General features: G+C 49.8%; 7 protein-coding genes across 7 annotated transcripts in view; 3 read left to right on the forward strand and 4 right to left on the reverse strand.

Moving 5' to 3' along the window:
• Nucleotides 1-5315: 5315 nt before the first annotated feature.
• Nucleotides 5316-6972, forward strand: SODALDRAFT_334433 (DJ-1/PfpI family protein). The gene has a single exon (XM_028612208.1). It carries the CDS (start codon nucleotides 5758-5760, stop codon nucleotides 6538-6540), a length of 783 nt encoding a protein of 260 aa, XP_028465147.1. The 5' UTR covers nucleotides 5316-5757; the 3' UTR covers nucleotides 6541-6972.
• Nucleotides 6899-8119, reverse strand: SODALDRAFT_361047 (Co-chaperone Hsc20; the record flags this gene model as incomplete). The annotated part of the gene is made up of 3 exons (XM_028614330.1): nucleotides 6899-7631; nucleotides 7977-8035; nucleotides 8111-8119. The coding sequence occupies 3 exons, from the start codon at nucleotides 8117-8119 to the stop codon at nucleotides 6899-6901; spliced, it is 801 nt and encodes a 266-aa protein (XP_028465148.1).
• Nucleotides 8120-8353: 234 nt separating this feature from the next.
• On the forward strand, nucleotides 8354-10518 carry SODALDRAFT_297467 (FMN-dependent dehydrogenase). The gene is made up of 4 exons (XM_028608822.1): nucleotides 8354-8540; nucleotides 8644-9948; nucleotides 10032-10105; nucleotides 10174-10518. The coding sequence occupies exons 1-4, from the start codon at nucleotides 8513-8515 to the stop codon at nucleotides 10258-10260; spliced, it is 1494 nt and encodes a 497-aa protein (XP_028465149.1). The 5' UTR covers nucleotides 8354-8512; the 3' UTR covers nucleotides 10261-10518.
• SODALDRAFT_351650 (hypothetical protein) lies at nucleotides 10339-11768 on the reverse strand. The gene is made up of 3 exons (XM_028613551.1): nucleotides 11623-11768; nucleotides 11512-11560; nucleotides 10339-11433 (listed from the first exon to the last, which is right to left on the reverse strand). The coding sequence occupies exons 1-3, from the start codon at nucleotides 11689-11691 to the stop codon at nucleotides 10712-10714; spliced, it is 840 nt and encodes a 279-aa protein (XP_028465150.1). The 5' UTR covers nucleotides 11692-11768; the 3' UTR covers nucleotides 10339-10711.
• Nucleotides 11769-12088: 320 nt separating this feature from the next.
• SODALDRAFT_334436 (P-loop containing nucleoside triphosphate hydrolase protein) lies at nucleotides 12089-16457 on the forward strand. The gene is made up of 3 exons (XM_028612209.1): nucleotides 12089-12363; nucleotides 12442-13135; nucleotides 13224-16457. Exons 1-3 carry the CDS (start codon nucleotides 12214-12216, stop codon nucleotides 15983-15985), a joined length of 3606 nt encoding a protein of 1201 aa, XP_028465151.1. The 5' UTR covers nucleotides 12089-12213; the 3' UTR covers nucleotides 15986-16457.
• Nucleotides 16458-16676: 219 nt separating this feature from the next.
• On the reverse strand, nucleotides 16677-17462 carry SODALDRAFT_194734 (hypothetical protein). Its single transcript, XM_028607157.1, has 2 exons — nucleotides 17104-17462; nucleotides 16677-16975 (listed from the first exon to the last, which is right to left on the reverse strand). Exons 1-2 carry the CDS (start codon nucleotides 17305-17307, stop codon nucleotides 16817-16819), a joined length of 363 nt encoding a protein of 120 aa, XP_028465152.1. The 5' UTR covers nucleotides 17308-17462; the 3' UTR covers nucleotides 16677-16816.
• A 570-nt stretch (nucleotides 17463-18032) lies between these two features.
• SODALDRAFT_334438 (phosphoribosylaminoimidazolecarboxamide formyltransferase/IMP cyclohydrolase) overlaps nucleotides 18033-18659 on the reverse strand; it is a 2481-nt gene continuing 1854 nt past the window's right edge. The window contains exon 3 of the mRNA XM_028612210.1: nucleotides 18033-18561. Coding sequence (XP_028465153.1) covers nucleotides 18406-18561 — 156 coding nt within the window. The 3' untranslated portion in view covers nucleotides 18033-18405. The remainder of the gene's footprint in view (nucleotides 18562-18659) is intronic.

Below are 18659 nucleotides of genomic sequence, written 5' to 3' on the forward strand. Positions count from 1 at the left end.
TAAAAGGTGCCGCGGCGAGGGAAGAATAACCTCGCCGGATCCGGAATAAAGGAAAGGACGGCGGCGAGGGACTATAGCGATAGCGCACCGAGGGCGCGTACGACTAACACGGCACCTACTAAACTAACCAGCCGACCCCCGTTAGCCACTAGCCCGGAGGTAAGATCCGGTTTTCGAATAGCGATAAAAATAGGGCCGCGGAGTAACACCGTAGCGGCCACGTACGATAGAACTACCTATATAATAAGAGCGTAGGGGTTTTTATCTATTAACGGTTTCCCCTCGAGAATTAGAGAAGGACTATTACCCAGGTAGCTAGCCTAGCTTAGCTAAGCGAGAACAGCGTAATAAATAATAATAATACTATATAGTTATTATAAAGAGTCTAAAATATATCCTTAAACTAATTACTAAAGCCTCGTAGCTATTCTATATATAACCTCCCTAGATAGATATTAATTAAGAGGCTTAGGAGACTTTAAAGGCTAAGCTCCTCGAGATAGTAATTATCCTAGAAGGTTATTATATATTTTATAGACTATTAGAATTAATAAAGCCTATAGCCGTACTAGAATCGTTGGATAGGAGAATAGAATACCTATTATAGAGGTAGTCTTATAGATAAGGCCTTATATAGTCTTACTAAACTACCTCGTTAATTATAATAGTAGTAAACCTAAGAGTAGTTCTTATCCGAAGTATTATAATAAACCTTATTAACGAATATTCTATAGTTCTTAATCTAATAAGTCCTTTCTTTAGATCTCTTTATATAAACTTAATCAGTATAAGTAAATTCCCTATTATGCTATATTATAGTAGGCGGGGTATTAGATCTATATTTGTTAAACTATAACTTAAGAGGTATAGGGGGACGGGCTTTAAATACCGTAAGGCTAATAATAGGTAATTAAGGTAGCAGCAAAGGGTAGTAAACTATATATTAAGGAGGATAGTAGATACTTTAGATTAATATACGAGGCAGATACTATAAATTAAATAGTTTTCTACTACTATTATTAGCTCCTAGATAGAAACTATTATACTAATCACTATAGTAGTTATTATAAAGGTATATAGAAATACGATATATATTATATAATTATAAGCTATAGGCTATATATTATAATAGTATACTACTAACTATTATAGTTAGACGTTATACGTTCGGTTCCTGTTATAGGCGTTAGTTAGTAGCTTATACGTTTCTTTAAAAATATAGCTATAATCTTTTTTTTTTTTTCCTGAATTTCTATTCGTCTAGAACCGGACTAATACTACGCTAATTAATATTAGAGAATTAACTAATTCACTAAACCGGGGATACAAATTAACTATTTAAATTAATTTAATAGTAATGATAATTACTAGTTATTAATAATATATTATTCTAATAATCTTTAACTAGAAATATAAAGTAGATACTTCCTTATAACCTTATAGTTTAATATATTAAGGTCTTTAAAAATATAATACTCTAATTATTGAAGTCTACCTTTAGTACTTTATTACTTATAAGAGTCTTATTATAAATAGTCTTTTAGATATACTATATATTGTATAAAGACTATAAATATACTTTATTATTACTCTTAGACTTAGTATTTATCTAATAACTTACTTATATAATAATATAAACTAATATATAGAAAACGTAATATAATAAGATATATAATAGCTGGTATAGGACTTTATAATAGTAAATATAGTATATTATTATATACATTAGGCTATAAAATACCTTTTATACCTTATATTATACGAATAAAATAATAACGAAAATATAATACTATAAAAGCAAAATATACTAATAATAGTTTTTAATTTCCCTTATTTTTATACTTCTATTTATATACTTTTACTTATATTTATATATATATATATAAATATATTATTAGTAATACTTATATAGTCTATTTATACTTATATATATATATAACACTTACTAGCCTTCCTTTAAGTAAAATATAATTACCCTTATTATATTTCTCTGTTTATTTAATCTAACTAAGCCTTACTAAAAAGGTTTTTAGTATCTTCCTGCCTCCTACCTCTCCGTATAGCCTTATATATAATACCACCGATATACGAGGTAAACGATAAGACCTTAAACCTCTTCGCGAGGAGATCTACCGCCGCTACGAAGAAGGTTTTTCCGACGACTTTATTTACGACTATATACGATAGTAAATAAGAATAATAATTAGCCGTACCTTACTATAGCGCCGGTATAAGGCCTAAGGCCTCTCGCGCTAAACACGTATAGTTATATTAACGGATCTTATTCGACACGTATATAAGTTTTTTTACGATAACCTCGACGATATCGAACTATTATAATAGCTATAGACTAAGGGCTTCCGGATATCGAAGTTCGGACTTAAAGGTATCCGAAAAAGTAATAAGTTATAGCGATGGCAGGATATACTATAGATCGAGGAGGCTAAAGTAAAAGCTAAAGAGTTCTTTAAGGGTAATAATCCTAATATATCCTTTACACGGGGGCTTAGTACTATATAGCTTTATATATTTATACGGCAGAAAGGCTTTATAATTAGCCGCAATACTCTTTACCGTACCTTCTTAGAACTATTCCTAAAAAAGGTTACGGCCTATATAAAGGAGATATGGTACCGTAGAAAGGGCTAAATAACGCCTAGACCGAATTTTATTTAGTCTATTAACGCGTACAATAAGCTATTTTCTTTCGGCTTCGAGATCTATACCGGTATTAACGCCTACGCCCGATTTATAACTTAGTTTTACATTAGAATATCGGCGTATACTACTAGGAATATCCTTATATAGTATATCCACGTTATACGTTAGACTGGATTTCTCCCGCGGTTTATTCGGTTAGATTAGGGTAAAGAGATAACACTCTTAGCCGGTATATACTAGTATATATCTATATAGTCGCGTATAAAGAAAAATATAGCCGGCGAGGATATTCCGATTAAGTTTAAAGACTACTAGATATTTAAGAAGAGTATCTATAATTAACATATCGAGGTATAGTAGAATAGACTCTATTAGTCCTATTCGGTATATTAAAGGGTAAGTAAATATTATACTCTACTACTTTATTAATATTATATTCCTTTACTAATATATATCTAAGAGTATTTTATTTACCTCTTCGAAAACGGCCTTTTCGATAACCGTTTAATTACCGACCGTATTACGCTGCTTTACGTGTATATACTACTTATACGTACCGACTTTACACGATTTATAGAGGTCTATAATAGCTACCGTATCCGCGTATAGCGTTCTCGGCCGTATATTATTACTAATAAGCCTTAGGTACTTTACTACTAGGCTAAACGGGACTTCCGGGTATAGCCGGATCCTATACGGCTTCGTATACTAGAAAACGCCCTTATAGAAGATCTTTAATAGCTTAATATATATCTGCCTACGAATATTATAGTAGTATACTTAGCGCTTAAGTCTACGGCGGGTAGCCTCTAAGAGATACTAACTATAAACGGTAAAGAGTATTCTACGCTTCCTCTATATAGTTATATACGTAATAGTCTAAATACGTATATAGCCGCGAAGACTAAACCCTAGCTTTTATTACTACCTGTGCCTTATAGTAGTATCGCGACTATAAAGGACCTACTTAAAAAGAAGGGCTTAGATATAGAATAGGCTATAATAGGAACTAATAAAACTAATTTAGCCTTTTCGGATATAGAAAGCGAGGATAGTAATTAATTCTAATCTAAGGCTCCTTTTAATCTAAGGCTCCGTGTCGGAAGTTATTAAAAATATACGCTTCCGGCCACGAAGATCTATCGTTAACGCTAGCACCTTACTTTTACCCGTCTCCTCCTATTCCTCTATACCGTGATCCTCCTCTTCTATATAAGCTTATATATTAGTATCCGGTGCTATCTCGGTCTTTACTACTAATAGCTTAGTCTTTACCACCTACGGCTCGGTATACGTTACCGGCTCGGTCTTAACCGTTACCTTTACGGCTTATTTCCCTTTCCCTTTTCCGGTCTACTTCTTCGCACGGGTCCCCTTTCTAACTTCCTTCTTCATAGCGATTAGTACCTCCTTATCGTTATTATTTTATATCGTATTATTATATTTACTCGAGGTTAGCTTTAACGGGTCGGGGACTTTAGTTTTTCGGAGGAAAGTAAGATAATAATCCTTTATTAGACTAAGACCCGATTCGCGTAGAAATATATAAAGCGTTATAGTATTATACGCCTTATTTCGGAAGAAGATAACGGTTTTCGGATTCTTCTATTCGTATAGAAAGACTATAAGGTCCTGGTTAAACTAGTATGTATCGGATATAAACTGGCTTATAAGGTAGCGTATAAAGTCTTAATAGTTCGGAAAAGTCTAGTCTAGTATAATTAAAACGCGGCCGGTAATCTTTTATCCTCTAATCTTTATAAACTTTAAGATATCTATACCACCGATATCTTAAACGTAGTACTCGCCGTTATACAGGCTAATACTAATCTCCTTTATAGCCTACGGCTGCTTTTCTTCCCGTGTTAATTAGATACTAGCCCTACGCTACGCCTCGCCGGTTCGAAACGTAGTTAGAAGCACTCTACCCTATACTTACGCCTACGCGATAGCGCCGGGCGTATAAAGCGCCTTCGGTTCCGTATCTTCGCGCTTTAAGCGGGGAGGAGTATCTACGGTTAAGTCGATAACCGTGTCGTCATCGTTAATAGGAGCGTTAAAAGGAGGTATTAATTTATTCTTAATAAGTATAGTTTCAGACCGGGCTATACCGTATTTAGCGTATTTTAACTAATCGGGATTAGTATCGAAAAGAATAGTATAATAGACCTTAATATTAGAGTAGATAAGTATAGTTACGGGCGTTATTATACAGACTATTATATAACCGTTAGCGTAGATACCTCTTCTAAATAAGGCCTACGATAGTTATACGTATATATATAGGGCTATATAGATAGGGTTTTTATATATGTGCCCTATAACCCTGCTTAATTATATCTACACACGCCTATATATAAATCGTACTACTAGGTAGAAGACTTCTATGGTCGGGGTAAACCTATTAATCGATTATTACTATTTTTAGAAGTTAAAACAGACCGTCCTGCCGCTTGCCGTATGATGCCTTAAGTAACTTAAGATAACGGACCACGCCACATGATGATAAAGGAGCTCCATGTACGAATACCTAATTAGGTAAAAGCAGCAACCCACCTTACAATAAATAAATACCTTTACCTCACACACCGCCTCGCGAACGGGCAACAACCCTCGAAAACGTCCTGTTCGGACTATGTTGTTAAAGTACAGAATGCTCAGGACTTTTCATTTTACCATCTTCGGGAATGCACTCTTGTTCCGATTGGGACTTTGGGACTGAGATGCTTACGTTGTCTTGGCTTGGCTTGTGATGCCATGGGTAACATCGTTGCCCTGCACGTTTATCCAAAATCCTTCGGCCTCTTTTACCTGACGAATGTGGAGGCAAATTGAGCAACTTTTCTTAGAGAGCTGATTGGATCTTGCGCTTGACATGCTGTAAAGGCGGCAGAGGAGCACTCGTACGAAAGAGGCAGCACGGAGAGAGAGGCCGGGGGTGAATTGCAGGGGATGATATAAAGCCATGCGACCGGCGCTCGGAGTGTCGCAGTTCCCCCTGGACGTCTCGCAGTATCCATCCTCGAGCTCTGTCTCTGTCGTACATTTGACACAACACAGCATCACGCAAAAGATAACAAGCATCCGCTCATCGCCATGAAGTTCTCACGCTCCAGCTTGTCAATGCTCCTGGCGTGGACATGCTCTCACGTCAACCTAGCAACAGCTCAGTGCGGGAACAGTACCAGCCCCCCGGTCAACTACGGCATGGTGCTCTTCCCCAGTTTCCAAGCCCTCGACGTTTTCGGGCCCCTCGACATCCTCAACATGTTGTCCCTCTCGCATCCCATGAACCTGTACCTCATCGCCGCCACCCTTGACCCCGTCAGCACGGCTGCGATGTCCGCCAGCATGAACCCCCTGAACTCGAACTTCTCCGAGTCCATCGTCCCAACCCACACCTTCGCCGACCCCCCGCCTGACCTCGACGTTCTTATCGTCCCGGGCGGCCTCGGCACGCGCGCCCCGGCGCCACGGCTGGACGAGCTGATCGGCTTCATCCGCGACGTGTACCCGAGCCTCGAGTACCTCATCTCCGTCTGCACGGGGGCTGGCCTGGTCGCTCGCGCGGGGGTTCTCGATGGCCGAAATGCGACCACGAACAAGCGCGCCTGGGCGCAGACAGTCGCCCATGGCCCTGCCACCAACTGGATCGGTCGTGCCCGGTGGGTCGTTGACGAGAATGTCTGGACCTCGAGCGGTGTCAGTGCCGGGATGGACGCCACCCTCGCTTGGGTCGCGGCCGTTTTCGGCGAAGAGCAGGCCGACAGCCTCGCTCTTGGTATGGAGTATGAGCGGGTTAGCGATCCTTCCAACGATCCTTTTGCGGACTACTGGGGCGTGGAGGATGTTCCACCCGTGCGTGTCCCGCTTGAGTGAGTCTGGTACACGTGACAAAAGGAAGTAGTTTTGTGCAGGGCTCTTGATAGTCTGGGATAGACGTTCCTGGGCGGCCGCATGGGAGCATTGTAACTTTATGTCGCAGAGGTTGTTCGGGAGGACTCGGGTATGTTAGCATCTCGAATACGATGACAGGTTAGGTTCTTGGTTTGTTAGCGTTCAACACGAGAAACGAAATCAACCACAACGAAAGGTAAGAAAGGGCCCAGGCATATGTCATGAGCTGGTAAGCCTAGGAGAAACCAGGAGAAACAATACTCCTGCTTCGCCCTTTATGTTCGCGTATATATGGCCATCTCTTCTAATACATAAAAAAAAATCAATCCGAGGTGCTTTCTCAGTGCTGTAAGACAACGGGCTTCCCCTTCTCCCATTCATCCAGGCTATCCTTGATGTTCACCCAGTACCGCAGCTTGACGGCCTCCCGTTTCGCAGCCTCAATGTCATCCCGCGCAAAGGCGCCCTCCAGCACATCCTCGCTGGCCCGAATCCGCTCGTCGTTTTCCGCCCGGAGCGGCTCGAGCTCGGTCTCCTCCTCGGCCTCCTCGATGGCCTCGCGGGCTTCGAGGACCATCATGAGCAGGTTCGGATCCTCGACGCGCAAGGTCTCGTCGGTGGAGACGTCGACGCCGCGAAGCGAGAGGAGGTATTGGGCGCGCAGCAACGGGTTGGAGAGGGTCTTGTACGCCTCGTTGATGCGCGCGGACGTCGCCTCGGCGCGGGTTTTCCGGTCGGCCGGGTGCAGGTCCGGGTGGGCTTTTGCTTGGAGCTGGAGGAATTCGCGGCGCAGCGCGCGCTGGTTGATGGGGAAGTGGCCCGCGGGTGGGGGGCCGTCGGGTAGCGTTTCGGGGAAGAAATCGTAGTGGGTTGTCGGGGGCTTGGCCGGATGTGAGTAAGTAGATGAGGAGGAGGAGGAGGAGGACGCATGGCAGAGAGATGCGCTATGAGTCGTCCATCGCGCATGAACTGGGGTTCTCGGGTTCGTTGTGGTTTTCGGTACAGCGACAGTTTTGTTCTGGGAGAAGGGTGAGAGGACGGATGGCCGGCCCAGCGAGGCCTGGAGGCGACACCTGTCACAGACTCGGGCGGAAATCCGGATAGACGCTCGCATCCTTTAAAAGCACTTGTGTTTTTAGATAGTGAAAGCGCTATATAAAGAAAATGAGGCGTACGCGGAAATGTGTCAGAAACAGAGTCGCTAGGTGGAAGATGGTTGGGGCGTTGCATATTTTTTTGCATTTTGGTCAAGTTTAAAGCTCGGGATTTCTTGTTCACCCTTGGCTAGCTCCGGAGATACTCCTCCACATTACCTGAGCAGGCCTGTACCTTAGGTAATTACCTTAGGTACACCGTATTACGAAGTACCTACCTAGGTACCTAGGTAAATTGCAAAGCTCGGCCTAATGACGTTTTACAGGTCGGCGGTCGGGGCAAAATCACCGAGCTTGGCATAAGGTAGGGACAAACTCGAGTCCTAGCTGTGGGCTACAGACAAGCTCTTGTACTTCGTAGGTAAATTCGTAGGTAACATTACTCCAGGAACCAATACCGGCGACATGTGAGGTACAACTTTTGATACTTCGTACTATACCATCCTGAGGTTTGTGTTCGGGTTTGTCGCATCCCCGAAATCACCATGGATTAACGCAACCCCCGCAATTACTCCAGCACTACGTGTAAGGCAATTTAGGGGTATCCATACACCGAGCACCGTCACAGGTCCACTGTAACCACTATTAACCCCCACTGATTCGACGGCATAACTTCAACCGAGCCACCGAGACTGTGGGTTCTATCTACACATAGTCCCCGTTGCATGCCCCTTTCAAGAGCTCGACATTGCCCCGGACTTGTACCAGGTCTTACGTACTTCGTAGGTGAGTTTCTCATGCTCTCCAACGATGGACTAATCCAGAGACATCATATCCGGCTCAATTGAAGGACTGACACCATGGTTAAAATCTTTGAAGCCGAGGAAGGTATGTGCTCGTCTTGTTTGTTTTTCTCGTATAGGCCACCAGCCGGATGGGTAGTAATTACAGACGAACTGACGTAGTCCCTTCCCTTCTTCCTTTGCTCCAGTGGCAAAGCACAACACCGCCGAGAGCTGCTGGGTGGTGCTATACGGCGATGTCTACGATGTGACGGAATTTCTCCCTTCCCACCCAGGAGGGTCGAAAATCATTCTCAAGCTGGCCGGCAAGGATGCCACCGAGGAGTACGACCCCGTTCACCCTCCAGGGACCCTTGAAGAGAACCTGAAGCCCGAGGCCAAGCTGGGAAAGATCAATCCCGAGTTACTAGCCGAGGCAGAGGCGGATGCGAAGACCCCCGCTGCCACAGAGGCTGCGAAAGACAAGGATGCGCCTGTCCGACTAGAGGCGCTTCTCAACCTGGACGACATCGAGGCCGTAGCTACCAAGCGCATCTCCAAGAAGGCCCATGCGTACTACTTTTCCGCCGGCGATGACATGTGGTCCAAGAATTACAACAACCTGGTGTACAAGAAAATCCTACTGCGGCCCCGCGTCTTTCTCGACATCAGCAAGAGCGACCTAGCCACCACCCTGCTGGGACACAAAGTCGGCTTGCCGCTGTACGTCTCGCCCGCCGCCATGGCCCGGCTCGCCCACCCGGACGGCGAGCGGGGCATTGCCAGGGCAGCGGCCAAGTTCGGCATCATGCAGAACATCTCCAACAACGCGTCCATGACGCCGGAACAGATCGTCGAAGGCGCCGACCCCTCGCAGATGTTCGGGTGGCAGCTCTACGTCCAGCAGGACCGCAAGAAAAGCGAGGCCATGCTGAAGCGCATCAACGCCATGAAGCAGCACTTCAAGTACATCTGCCTGACCCTCGACGCCGCGTTGCCGGGAAAGCGCGAACTCGACGAGCGCCGGCAGTTCGACGACTTCGAGCCCGTCGACTCGGCCTCTAACGAGAAGGGCGCGGCCGAAAAGCGACCGGGGGGCGGCGGCGTCGGCCAGCAGCTTTTCTGGGGCACGGCCGGCGACCTTACGTGGAAGACCACACTGCCGTGGCTGGCCCAGCATACGGATCTCCCCATCGTTCTTAAGGGCCTGCAGACGCACGAAGACGCGTATCTGGCTGCCAAGTATGCCCCGCAGGTCAAGGCTGTCATTTTGTCTAACCATGGTGGCCGGGCCCTCGATACAGCGCCGCCTGCCGTCCATACTCTGCTCGAGATTCGCAAATACTGCCCTGAGGTGTTCAGCAAGATCGAGGTGTGGGTCGACGGCGGTATCAAGCGCGGAACTGACGTTGTCAAGGCGCTCTGCCTGGGAGCCAAGGCCGTTGGTATCGGAAGGGCGGCGCTGTTTGGACTGGGAGCCGGCGGTCAGGCCGGTGTGGAGCGGACGTTTGAGAGTGAGTAGCCATCTATTAGCTGCGCCTTGTTGCCATCCTTCCTGAAGGTTGAGGTCTCACATGCTAACACGATGTGACGTTAGTTTTGAGGGGAGAGATCGATACTTGTGTGAGACTCCTGGGTGCGCAGTCTATTGCTGATTTGGGTCCTCGATTCGTAAGTCGCCTATTCCTCCCTCCTGAACCCGGGACGGCTAACGAGAACCCGACTAACTCCGGTTGCAGATCAACACTCGAATGGTTGAACAGGAAATATTTGATGGCGAACCTGGTTTGGATAACGGCGGACTGTGGTCACGAGCTAAATTATGAACGAACATGTCTGGCTCAGGGTCCCAATACCTCGATATATTGATGTTAAATTAAAGGCACGCACATATATTTGACTTGCGGAAGAATTTCTTGAATTTCATAGCCAACTTTCATGTTATTTTGGGCAAGGAAATCTGGATCATTCGTTGCCGTCTCTGCGAACCCCATGCCACGAAATGCCGAGAATTAAACCCGCATAACCCAGGATAATACTACAGAATAGGACTTTGTAATAAGTAAACAGGCAAGCGCCAGGCGCACCCCCAGAGGTTCATCTCTGTGTCCTGTGATGATTGACCGAATTACCTGCCACCAAGATGAAAAAAAAACAAAAATGAAAAGAAAAGAACAGCAAGGTCACCATGCGCCAGCGCATTATAAAGAGACCACCCCCTTACCAGCCGTCCATCTTGAACTGGGCGTCCTTGGTAGTTTTTCTTCTTCTTGTTGTTCACTGTCCACTGGCCTTCCTCTTACTGCCACGAGACAGCCCTCCTACCTCAGAGATTCTGCCGCTTCCCGACGATGCAGTAACAGGCGGCACAAAGTCAATCCCACTCCGCTTCCCGCCTGTTTTCTCCGCCATCCGTTCCTGGCGGATCTTCTCTTGGTTTTTCTTGAGGGGACCTCTGAAGGCCCAGTCAGGAAACGCAGGGCCCGTCGGGTCCCATACGTCAGGTGATAGCGTAGTAACATACTGCCGTCTGAAATTGACATCCCCGCCGCTACCCTCTTCCGAGCCCAGTTCGACAAAGTCCATGAGCTTGTCCATGAGGGATGGGTTCCGGAGGGCGGAGGAATTGGCGAGTTTGCTGTTGAAGTGCACGTCTTTCTTCTTGAGATGGAGGAATTTGTCGAATTTCTCGTTTAAGCCTGGAGGTGGTGAGCCAGGGGGCGAGGGGGGGATGTCGAGGTCGGGGTATGTGGGAAGGGTGAGGTGCCGTAGGAGAGCGCGGTTGGCAGAATAGGGTGATGATGGGGCATCGGGCCGCGAAGGGAGTTCTTCTTCTGGTTCAGGGAGGTAGGGTACATTCCCAGGTGGTAATGATGGGCCTAGCGGACCGGAATGTTGCGGCATGGGTCCGATGATGGCGGGTTTCTCTGTTGATTTGGACACTGGTGCTGGAGCGGCCTCTTGTGATGCAGCGGTTTCTTGTGCCTGCCTAGAGGAAGCTGCCGTGGGACCATGTCAGCATTTACTGGTTCCAGAATAAGAGCAAAATGAGTTTCCAAAAAGATGCATGTTCATACGTGGTTGATCTGGGGCGGAGGCTTTAGGCCCGGGTGCTTTCACATCTGCCTGCCATTATCATCTTGATGAGTGAATCGTCATGAGACCCAGTTCAACTTCCCGAAACTCACCAGTGGCTTTGGGGCGACCTCTGTGACCTCTTCATCTTCATCACTGGCGTATTCTACAAGCCCAGCCATATTAGAAGAGAAACAGTAAGAAAAATGTGAAGTGTAAAGGCAAAAGGGCTGGCTCGGTGTAAACTCAAACTCCCCTGCCGTCCTGGTAAGACTGGTAAGACGAAGAAGACGCGTGAACTGAGATCCCGATAGTCAAGCCAAGCCACATACCTTATTAATGTGGCTGAACTACCACTACCTCGCCACCCCACATTATTATGTAATCAACGTGACACCTTTTTGCCAAGATACGAAAAGTTCCCCTCCGTCCAAGTTTCTCCTGGCTTTCTGATTCGAAACAAACCTCTCGGTGTCCATCGCCGACCCATGACGATTTTGACAACTCCGTTACCCGTAATTTACACTTACCCTCCGCAAAGACACGATTGAAGACAACAAGAACTACACGACCCTAACACCCTCCCCGGATTTTGACTACAGCACTCGCATAGACAGTTGGTTCACGGGGCTCTTCCAAGGACAACCACAGCTCTAAAGTAGCTCTCACCAAAACTTGTCTCGCTGAGCCTCGGGACCTATACAATGGCTCGGACCAGGGACTCGCGCTCACCATCGCCTGCAGGAAGTTACCACGGCTCAAGACGGCGAAGAGATGATGACCGCCGCGGTCGGGACCGTCGCGACGATGGCCGCGACCACCGTCGTCGTGGCCGGTCTCGAAGTCCTGGCAATGTGAGAAGACACCAACACCACCGTGAAGATCGCCACGATGGTCAACAAGATGGTCTTTCTGACAGGAGACACGATCAGCCCCGATACAATGACCGCGAACGCGAACGCGACCGGGACGCGTATCGCCGACGAGACCGATCCCTAGATCGTCGAGACGACTCTTACCGAGGAAGCAGGCGTGGCCATGACCGCCACAGAGACCGGCGTCGATCCCGCGATCGGACTCCCGATCGGAGACGACGAGATGACGACAGGGATTCCCGCGCAAGGCGAGACGCATCGCGCGATCGGGGCGGCAGTCGCCCTGTGGCCACGGCCGCCTCTCCCGGCCGAAGTCGGCGTGATGGCGACCGCAGCCGCAGCCGCACCCGCACCCGCGAGCCCGCCACGCCGCAAAGCGCTGGCGGCAACGAGACCCCCAAGCCGAAGCCCACCCAGGCCCAGACCGAGGCCGAGAAGAAGGCTGAACGCCTCGCTCGCCTCGAAGCCTGGAAGAAGAGCAGAGAGACCAAGAAAGAAACCGAAGTCAATCCTGTTCAGACCCGGAATCTGCTAGCCGAAATGGATCAGAAGGAGTCGTCGGCCACCGGATCCCCCAGTGCGCCGCCCAGTGAAGCGGCGACGCCTACCCAATACACTGGCAAGTTTGATCCGAAGGCCATAGCTAAGAAGTCGGCCGCGACGTCTCAGAAGCAAGGTACTGCTAACGGTGTTTGGGGAAGCGTCGACGGTGCCGAAAAGGTGGCAGCACCTGTGAAAACTGCCTCGCAAGGTTCGTCGTCTCTCTCTCTCTCTCTCTCTCTCTCTCTCTCAAACTTGTTCTGGGGGCCGCCGTTTTATGCTAACGCCCGAAACCATAGCGTCTGCACTCCCGGCAAACAGAAGCAACTTGAGTGCCTTCGGCTTCCAAAGGGCCGAGAACGACAAACTCCCCAGCAAACGAAAACTTGTCCTCGACGAAGACGACGAAACCAAGAGGAAACTGACGAAACTTCCCGCTCTTCCCCTCGAAGCCGATGACACTCCGTACGCTGATCAAGATGACGATGAATCCGACGCTGACAATTTCGCCGGGACGGAGGAAGAAGCAGCGGCTGCCGCACGTGCTGCGCACGAGAGGCGGGAAAGGGAAATGCAGCAAGAGCAAGACGCCCAGGCTGAGGCGACGGGCGATGTCGAGATGGCCGATGCCGAGGCCCCAGCCGAAACGAACACGAACGGAATACAAAATGGACAAAAATCACCCGGTGACGACCAAGGTGTGGCCAGAATGACAGGCGTGACCGCTGATACGGAGCAAGGCAAGGTTCCTCCTGCCGATGTCGATGTCGATGTCGATGTCGAGGACGAGGTCGAGGACGAGGATGAGATCGAGGACGACGAGGTAGACCCCTTGGATGCTTTCATGGCTGGGTTGGACGACGGCACGGCCTCGACGTTGAAGAACGGGTCCAAGGCGAGTAGTTCCAAGGCTCAAGAGCCCGAAGCGTACTTTAGCGATGATGACTACGCTTTCAAGCCAGAGAATGGAAAACCCAATGCCGTCCTAGCCATGGCCGCCAAACGCAAGAAGAAGGACATCCCCAGCGTCGACTACACCAAGATCGATATGCCAACCATCCGCAAGAACTTCTGGGTCGAGCCCGCAGAGCTGAGCAACCTGACCGAAGCCGAGACGAACGAGCTGCGCTTGGAGCTGGATGGCATCAAGGTGTCTGGAAAAGACGTCCCCAAACCCGTCCAGAAATGGGCGCAATGCGGATTGACTCGACAGACGCTGGACATCGTCGCTGACCTAGGCTACGAGAAGCCGACGCCCATCCAGATGCAAGCTCTGCCAGCGCTGATGTCTGGTCGGGACGTCATCGGCGTTGCCAAGACGGGCTCGGGAAAGACGATGGCCTTCCTCCTGCCCATGTTCCGCCACATTAAGGACCAGCCGCCTCTGAAGGACATGGACGGCCCAGTTGGTTTGATCATGACGCCCACGCGCGAGCTGGCAGTGCAGATTCACAGGGACTGCAAGCCGTTCCTCAAGTCCATGGGCCTGCGCGCCGTATGCGCCTACGGAGGGGCGCCCATTCGCGATCAGATCGCCGAGCTCAAACGCGGCGCCGAAATCATCGTGTGCACGCCCGGCCGCATGATCGACTTGCTAGCCGCCAACCAGGGCCGGGTGACGAACCTGCGACGAGCCACGTACATCGTGCTGGACGAAGCGGACCGCATGTTCGACATGGGCTTCGAGCCACAGGTCATGAAGATCTTCGCCAGCATGCGGCCCGACCGACAGACCATCCTGTTCTCGGCGACGATGCCCCGCATCATCGATTCTCTGACCAAGAAGGTGCTCAAGTCGCCCGTCGAGGTCACCGTTGGTGGACGCAGTGTGGTCGCCCCGGAGATCACGCAGATCGTGGAGGTTTTGGACGAAGGCGCCAAGTTCTTCCACCTTCTTGGTCTCCTAGGCGAGCTATACGATAAGGACGAGGATGCTCGAACCCTCATCTTTGTGGAACGCCAGGAGAAGGCCGATGACTTGCTCAAAGAGCTCATGACTAAGGGGTACCCTTGCATGTCCATCCACGGCGGTAAGGACCAGGTCGACCGAGATTCCACCATTTCCGACTTCAAAAAGGGCATCGTGCCTATCTTGATTGCCACATCCGTGGCCGCCCGTGGTTTGGACGTGAAGCAACTGAAGCTCGTCGTCAACTACGACGCCCCCAATCATTTGGAAGACTACGTCCACCGAGCCGGACGAACGGGAAGAGCCGGGAATACGGGCACTGCGGTAACGTACATCACCGAGGACCAGGAGAACTGTGCGCCCGGAATCGCCAAGGCCCTGGAGCAGAGCGGCCAGCCCGTTCCCGAGCGGCTGAACGAGATGCGAAAGGCGCACAGGGAGAAGGTCAAGGCCGGCAAGGCCAAGGACACATCCGGGTTCGGCGGGAAGGGTCTTGACAGACTCGACGCAGAGAGAGAGGCGGCACGCATGCGCGAGCGCAAAACGCACAAGGCCGAGGGCGAGGAGGAGGATGTCAAGGAAGAGAAAAACGACGAAGACAAGGCGAAGAAGTCGGCGTCGGCCATCCAGGCCGCGGCATCTGCGATTGTGGCACGGCAGACCTCCAAGCCCGAGGCCGACGCCAAGGACAACAAGGAGCCCAAGGCGACGCCCGCGCCGGGCGGCAAGCAGCCCCTCGACAAGGTCAGCGCGGCCATCAGCGCCATCAACCAACGTCTGGGCAAGGCGGGCCAGCTGCGCACGGGCCAGCCCATCGACAACAAGGGTCCCGACGCCGGTGCCTACCACGCCACGCTGGAGATCAACGACTTCCCCCAGAAGGCCAGGTGGGCCGTCACCAACCGGACCAACGTGGCTAAGATTCTCGAAGCCACGGGGGTGTCGATTACCACCAAGGGCACGTTCTACCCGCTTGGCAAGGAGGTGCCGGCGGGGGCCGACCCCAAGCTGTATATCCTGGTGGAGGGCGACACGGAGGTTGTGGTCGGGGCCGCCATGACGGAACTGACGCGGCTGCTTGAGGAGGGCACCGTCGCTGCCACGACTGCGGACAGCCGCGCCCCGGCTTCGGGGAGATACAGTGTTGTGTAAGGTACGGTTGCTCGGGCCGGCGAAGAAGAAAAAAAGATCACATCTGGCATTGGGACGGCGCGGTTGCGACTTGAGTGTTGGGAAGGGCGTTTCTTTGTCCTTTTTTTCTTTCTTTTTCTGTTTTCTTCCTTTTCGGTACAATTGAATCCCGTTTCAATACCTGGTGGGGGGGGAAGGGGGCGGCGGTGGTGTATGTATTTTCCAATCCGGGTTAACTCGACGCGGTAATATCTACGGGGTCACTGTCGTTGAGACTCATCCTTGTTCCCTTGAACACGGAGTATAATAGAACGAACATTCATTCAGTTATACTGCCCTTAAAAATGAAAATACTGTGACCATCCGCTTCTCGAATGCATGTACAAAATAACACGGAGACAGATTCCCTCCCCTGTCCTCCCCTCTTGTCCCCTTGGCAGTCCTGTTTGAAAGCCAACTTCAGCAGATGAGGATGAACACCTATCAGTCAAAAGAATAGCCTCCCGCTTCTTACTCCGTTCAATATCGATGCAACTGAATAAATGAGAATTGAAAACCGAAACCTCTCCCATGTACACCTTCAGCCGAGGCTGTCCAACGTCGCTCAATGACCTGACCGAACCTCAACGTTACTTGATGCTTCAGCAGCGTGTTTTATGCGCCGACTACTTCCATCGGAGATACGAGGTAATACGTGCATCCCCCGACAAATAAAGCATTAGATGACCGGAGAAAAGAAGAGGGACCGGAAGAAGATGACGACGACGATGATGATGACAAGGGTGGAATGAAACCTCGCTCGGACGACATATAGTTCTGCCCCTATCGACTCCGCAGGCTCGGGTTACTTTTTCAGTTATTAGCCCTCGCCTCAGCTGCAGCATCAGCGTCGCGGTGCATTCTCTCCTCCGCACTAAGCTGATTGAGTGTGTCGATGCGAGTCTGTTTTTTCTGCTGGGCAAGCTGTGCACCCAGTTTGCCGTTGGCCTTGTTGCCCGCTTTCGCTCTGGCCTGTTTTGTCATGTCAAGAAGGAAGAGTTAGCCCGTGTGGGATCATGAGGTTTTCGTGTTGGCTTCTTCCCAGCCTAGGTAGCTAGGCCCGGTCGCGATCCCCCCCTCATCTCGTCAGTATCACGTACTTCTGCGGCTGCGGCGGCTCTTTTTCTCTGCTCCTCGCGGTCTGCTGTTGATGGCCGCGGGGCACCGCCGCCGAGAGGCCGCGGTGGACCGCCGACTTTCCTTGCCGGAACCGGGGCGCTCGTGGGCTGGGGCGGGGCTGAGCCGAGAGGTCGGCCGGGAGAGGAGAAGCGGTCGGCTTTTTCTTTTCCGCAGACGGCTCCCATGGCTGGGTCGGAGGGGTAGTTCAAGAGGACGGGGACGAGGAGGAAGAGGAAGAGGAAGAGGATGGTGGTTGCGATAGAGACGGGTGTTGCGCGGTTGCGGAAAGAGAGTAAGAGGGGAGAAGAAACAGGAAGATTTCGTGCACGTCGGTTGTTTGAACTGTCGTCGAGATATATTCACGGGGAGGCGGGGGCGGTGAGATGGGCAGATAAGGCAGGTAGATGGACACCCTTGGACGATAGATGCGAAGTAGGAAAGGTAGGTATTAGGTTCTGTAGCGCGGCTTATCTAAAGAGCAACAGGTCGTGGATCGTTACAGGCCGGCGGAAAGTGATGCCTCGAGGGAAAGACGTGGCATCGTCGTGAAGGTTGGGCAAGGCGCGTTGCACTTGGCAGGGTGCGGTTCGGTTGATATGGCGGGACGGGGACGAGAGGTTCCAATGCGCCAGCAACCAGGCAGGGGCTTCTTAGCTGTTTGTCCGGAATTGGGTCTTCGGTCTTCCCCGCCTTCTCTCAACCTAAGGTAAGGTAACCGGTAATTACGTCGTACCTGTACGAGTAGGTACAATAAGGTAGTGTACAATACCTGAGCGAGACGTAATTACGTGTTCTCTGGGTAGAGGCCTTGGCAAGCAGCACGCTGAAGCGTCCGGGTCCAAGCTCTTGGGAGAGTCAGCGGTTGCCAGCTGTGGACAGTTACGTCGGGCTTCCATCTGCGAAATCTAACCCCCTGCAAAACGTCCCGACCGACGACGCCTTTGTACCATCAGTTCTCAAAATGAAACCAACATGCAATTATCTATTTGCCGAGAGATCGACTGAAAGTAGGTATTATCCCTTCAGTTGTGTGGTTATGGAGAGGGGTTCAGCTGAGGGTGACTGATGGTAACTGATGGCGAATTCTTACCAATATTCCCAGCTCCTGTTCTCAACAACAAAAAGCTCCTTCCCCCGAAAAACACCTCGAATGTATTACCAGTAACGTTCAAGTACGTTGAGTACAACTCCGTTTCTTTTTTTAAGCAACGATTTTTGTTGTTATTTTCCGACCTTATAACTACCAAACCAACTCCATCCAACCAAGTCACAGACGCCTAGAACTAATGATGGAACAGCCGGATGTTCTGCTCCACGAAGGTGATGCCGAGCTTCTCGGCCGTCGCAAAGACAGCCGAATCATTTTGGCTGCCTCCCGGCGCCGCAATGTACTTGGCCCCGGACCTGGACGCCCGGAAGACGTTGTCGATGAACGGGAACTGCACCGCGTTAGATGGCTCGCTCTTCCGAAGGAAAAGAAAGAAAAAAAAAAAGGGGGGGGAGGATTGACCAGCCTGTCTTCTGACAACCATTTGCG

Source organism: Sodiomyces alkalinus (genome assembly GCF_003711515.1).
Source record: "Sodiomyces alkalinus F11 unplaced genomic scaffold SODALscaffold_7, whole genome shotgun sequence".
NCBI lineage: Eukaryota > Fungi > Ascomycota > Sordariomycetes > Glomerellales > Plectosphaerellaceae > Sodiomyces > Sodiomyces alkalinus.

Bases quoted from the DNA above. Each gene is read 5' to 3' on its own strand.
- SODALDRAFT_334436 (XM_028612209.1), top strand. From the start codon at position 12,214: ATGGCTCGGACCAGGGACTCGCGCTCACCATCGCCTGCAGGAAGTTAC. The intron at 12,364-12,441 runs GTGAGAAGACAC...AGACACGATCAG, and splicing joins GGTCTCGAAGTCCTGGCAAT to CCCCGATACAATGACCGCGA. The intron at 13,136-13,223 runs GTTCGTCGTCTC...CCGAAACCATAG, and splicing joins TGTGAAAACTGCCTCGCAAG to CGTCTGCACTCCCGGCAAAC.
- SODALDRAFT_297467 (XM_028608822.1), top strand. From the start codon at position 8,513: ATGGTTAAAATCTTTGAAGCCGAGGAAG. The intron at 8,541-8,643 runs GTATGTGCTCGT...CCTTTGCTCCAG, and splicing joins AATCTTTGAAGCCGAGGAAG to TGGCAAAGCACAACACCGCC. The intron at 9,949-10,031 runs GTGAGTAGCCAT...ATGTGACGTTAG, and splicing joins TGTGGAGCGGACGTTTGAGA to TTTTGAGGGGAGAGATCGAT.
- SODALDRAFT_194734 (XM_028607157.1), bottom strand. From the start codon at position 17,307: ATGGGAGCCGTCTGCGGAAAAGAAAAAGCCGACCGCTTCTCCTCTCCC. The intron at 16,976-17,103 runs GTACGTGATACT...ATGACAAAACAG, and splicing joins GAGCCGCCGCAGCCGCAGAA to GCCAGAGCGAAAGCGGGCAA.
- SODALDRAFT_351650 (XM_028613551.1), bottom strand. From the start codon at position 11,691: ATGGCTGGGCTTGTAGAATACGCCAGTGATGAAGATGAAGAGGTCACA. The intron at 11,561-11,622 runs GTGAGTTTCGGG...TGATAATGGCAG, and splicing joins AGGTCGCCCCAAAGCCACTG to GCAGATGTGAAAGCACCCGG. The intron at 11,434-11,511 runs GTATGAACATGC...GTCCCACGGCAG, and splicing joins CTCCGCCCCAGATCAACCAC to CTTCCTCTAGGCAGGCACAA.
- SODALDRAFT_334433 (XM_028612208.1), top strand. From the start codon at position 5,758: ATGAAGTTCTCACGCTCCAGCTTGTCAATGCTCCTGGCGTGGACATGC.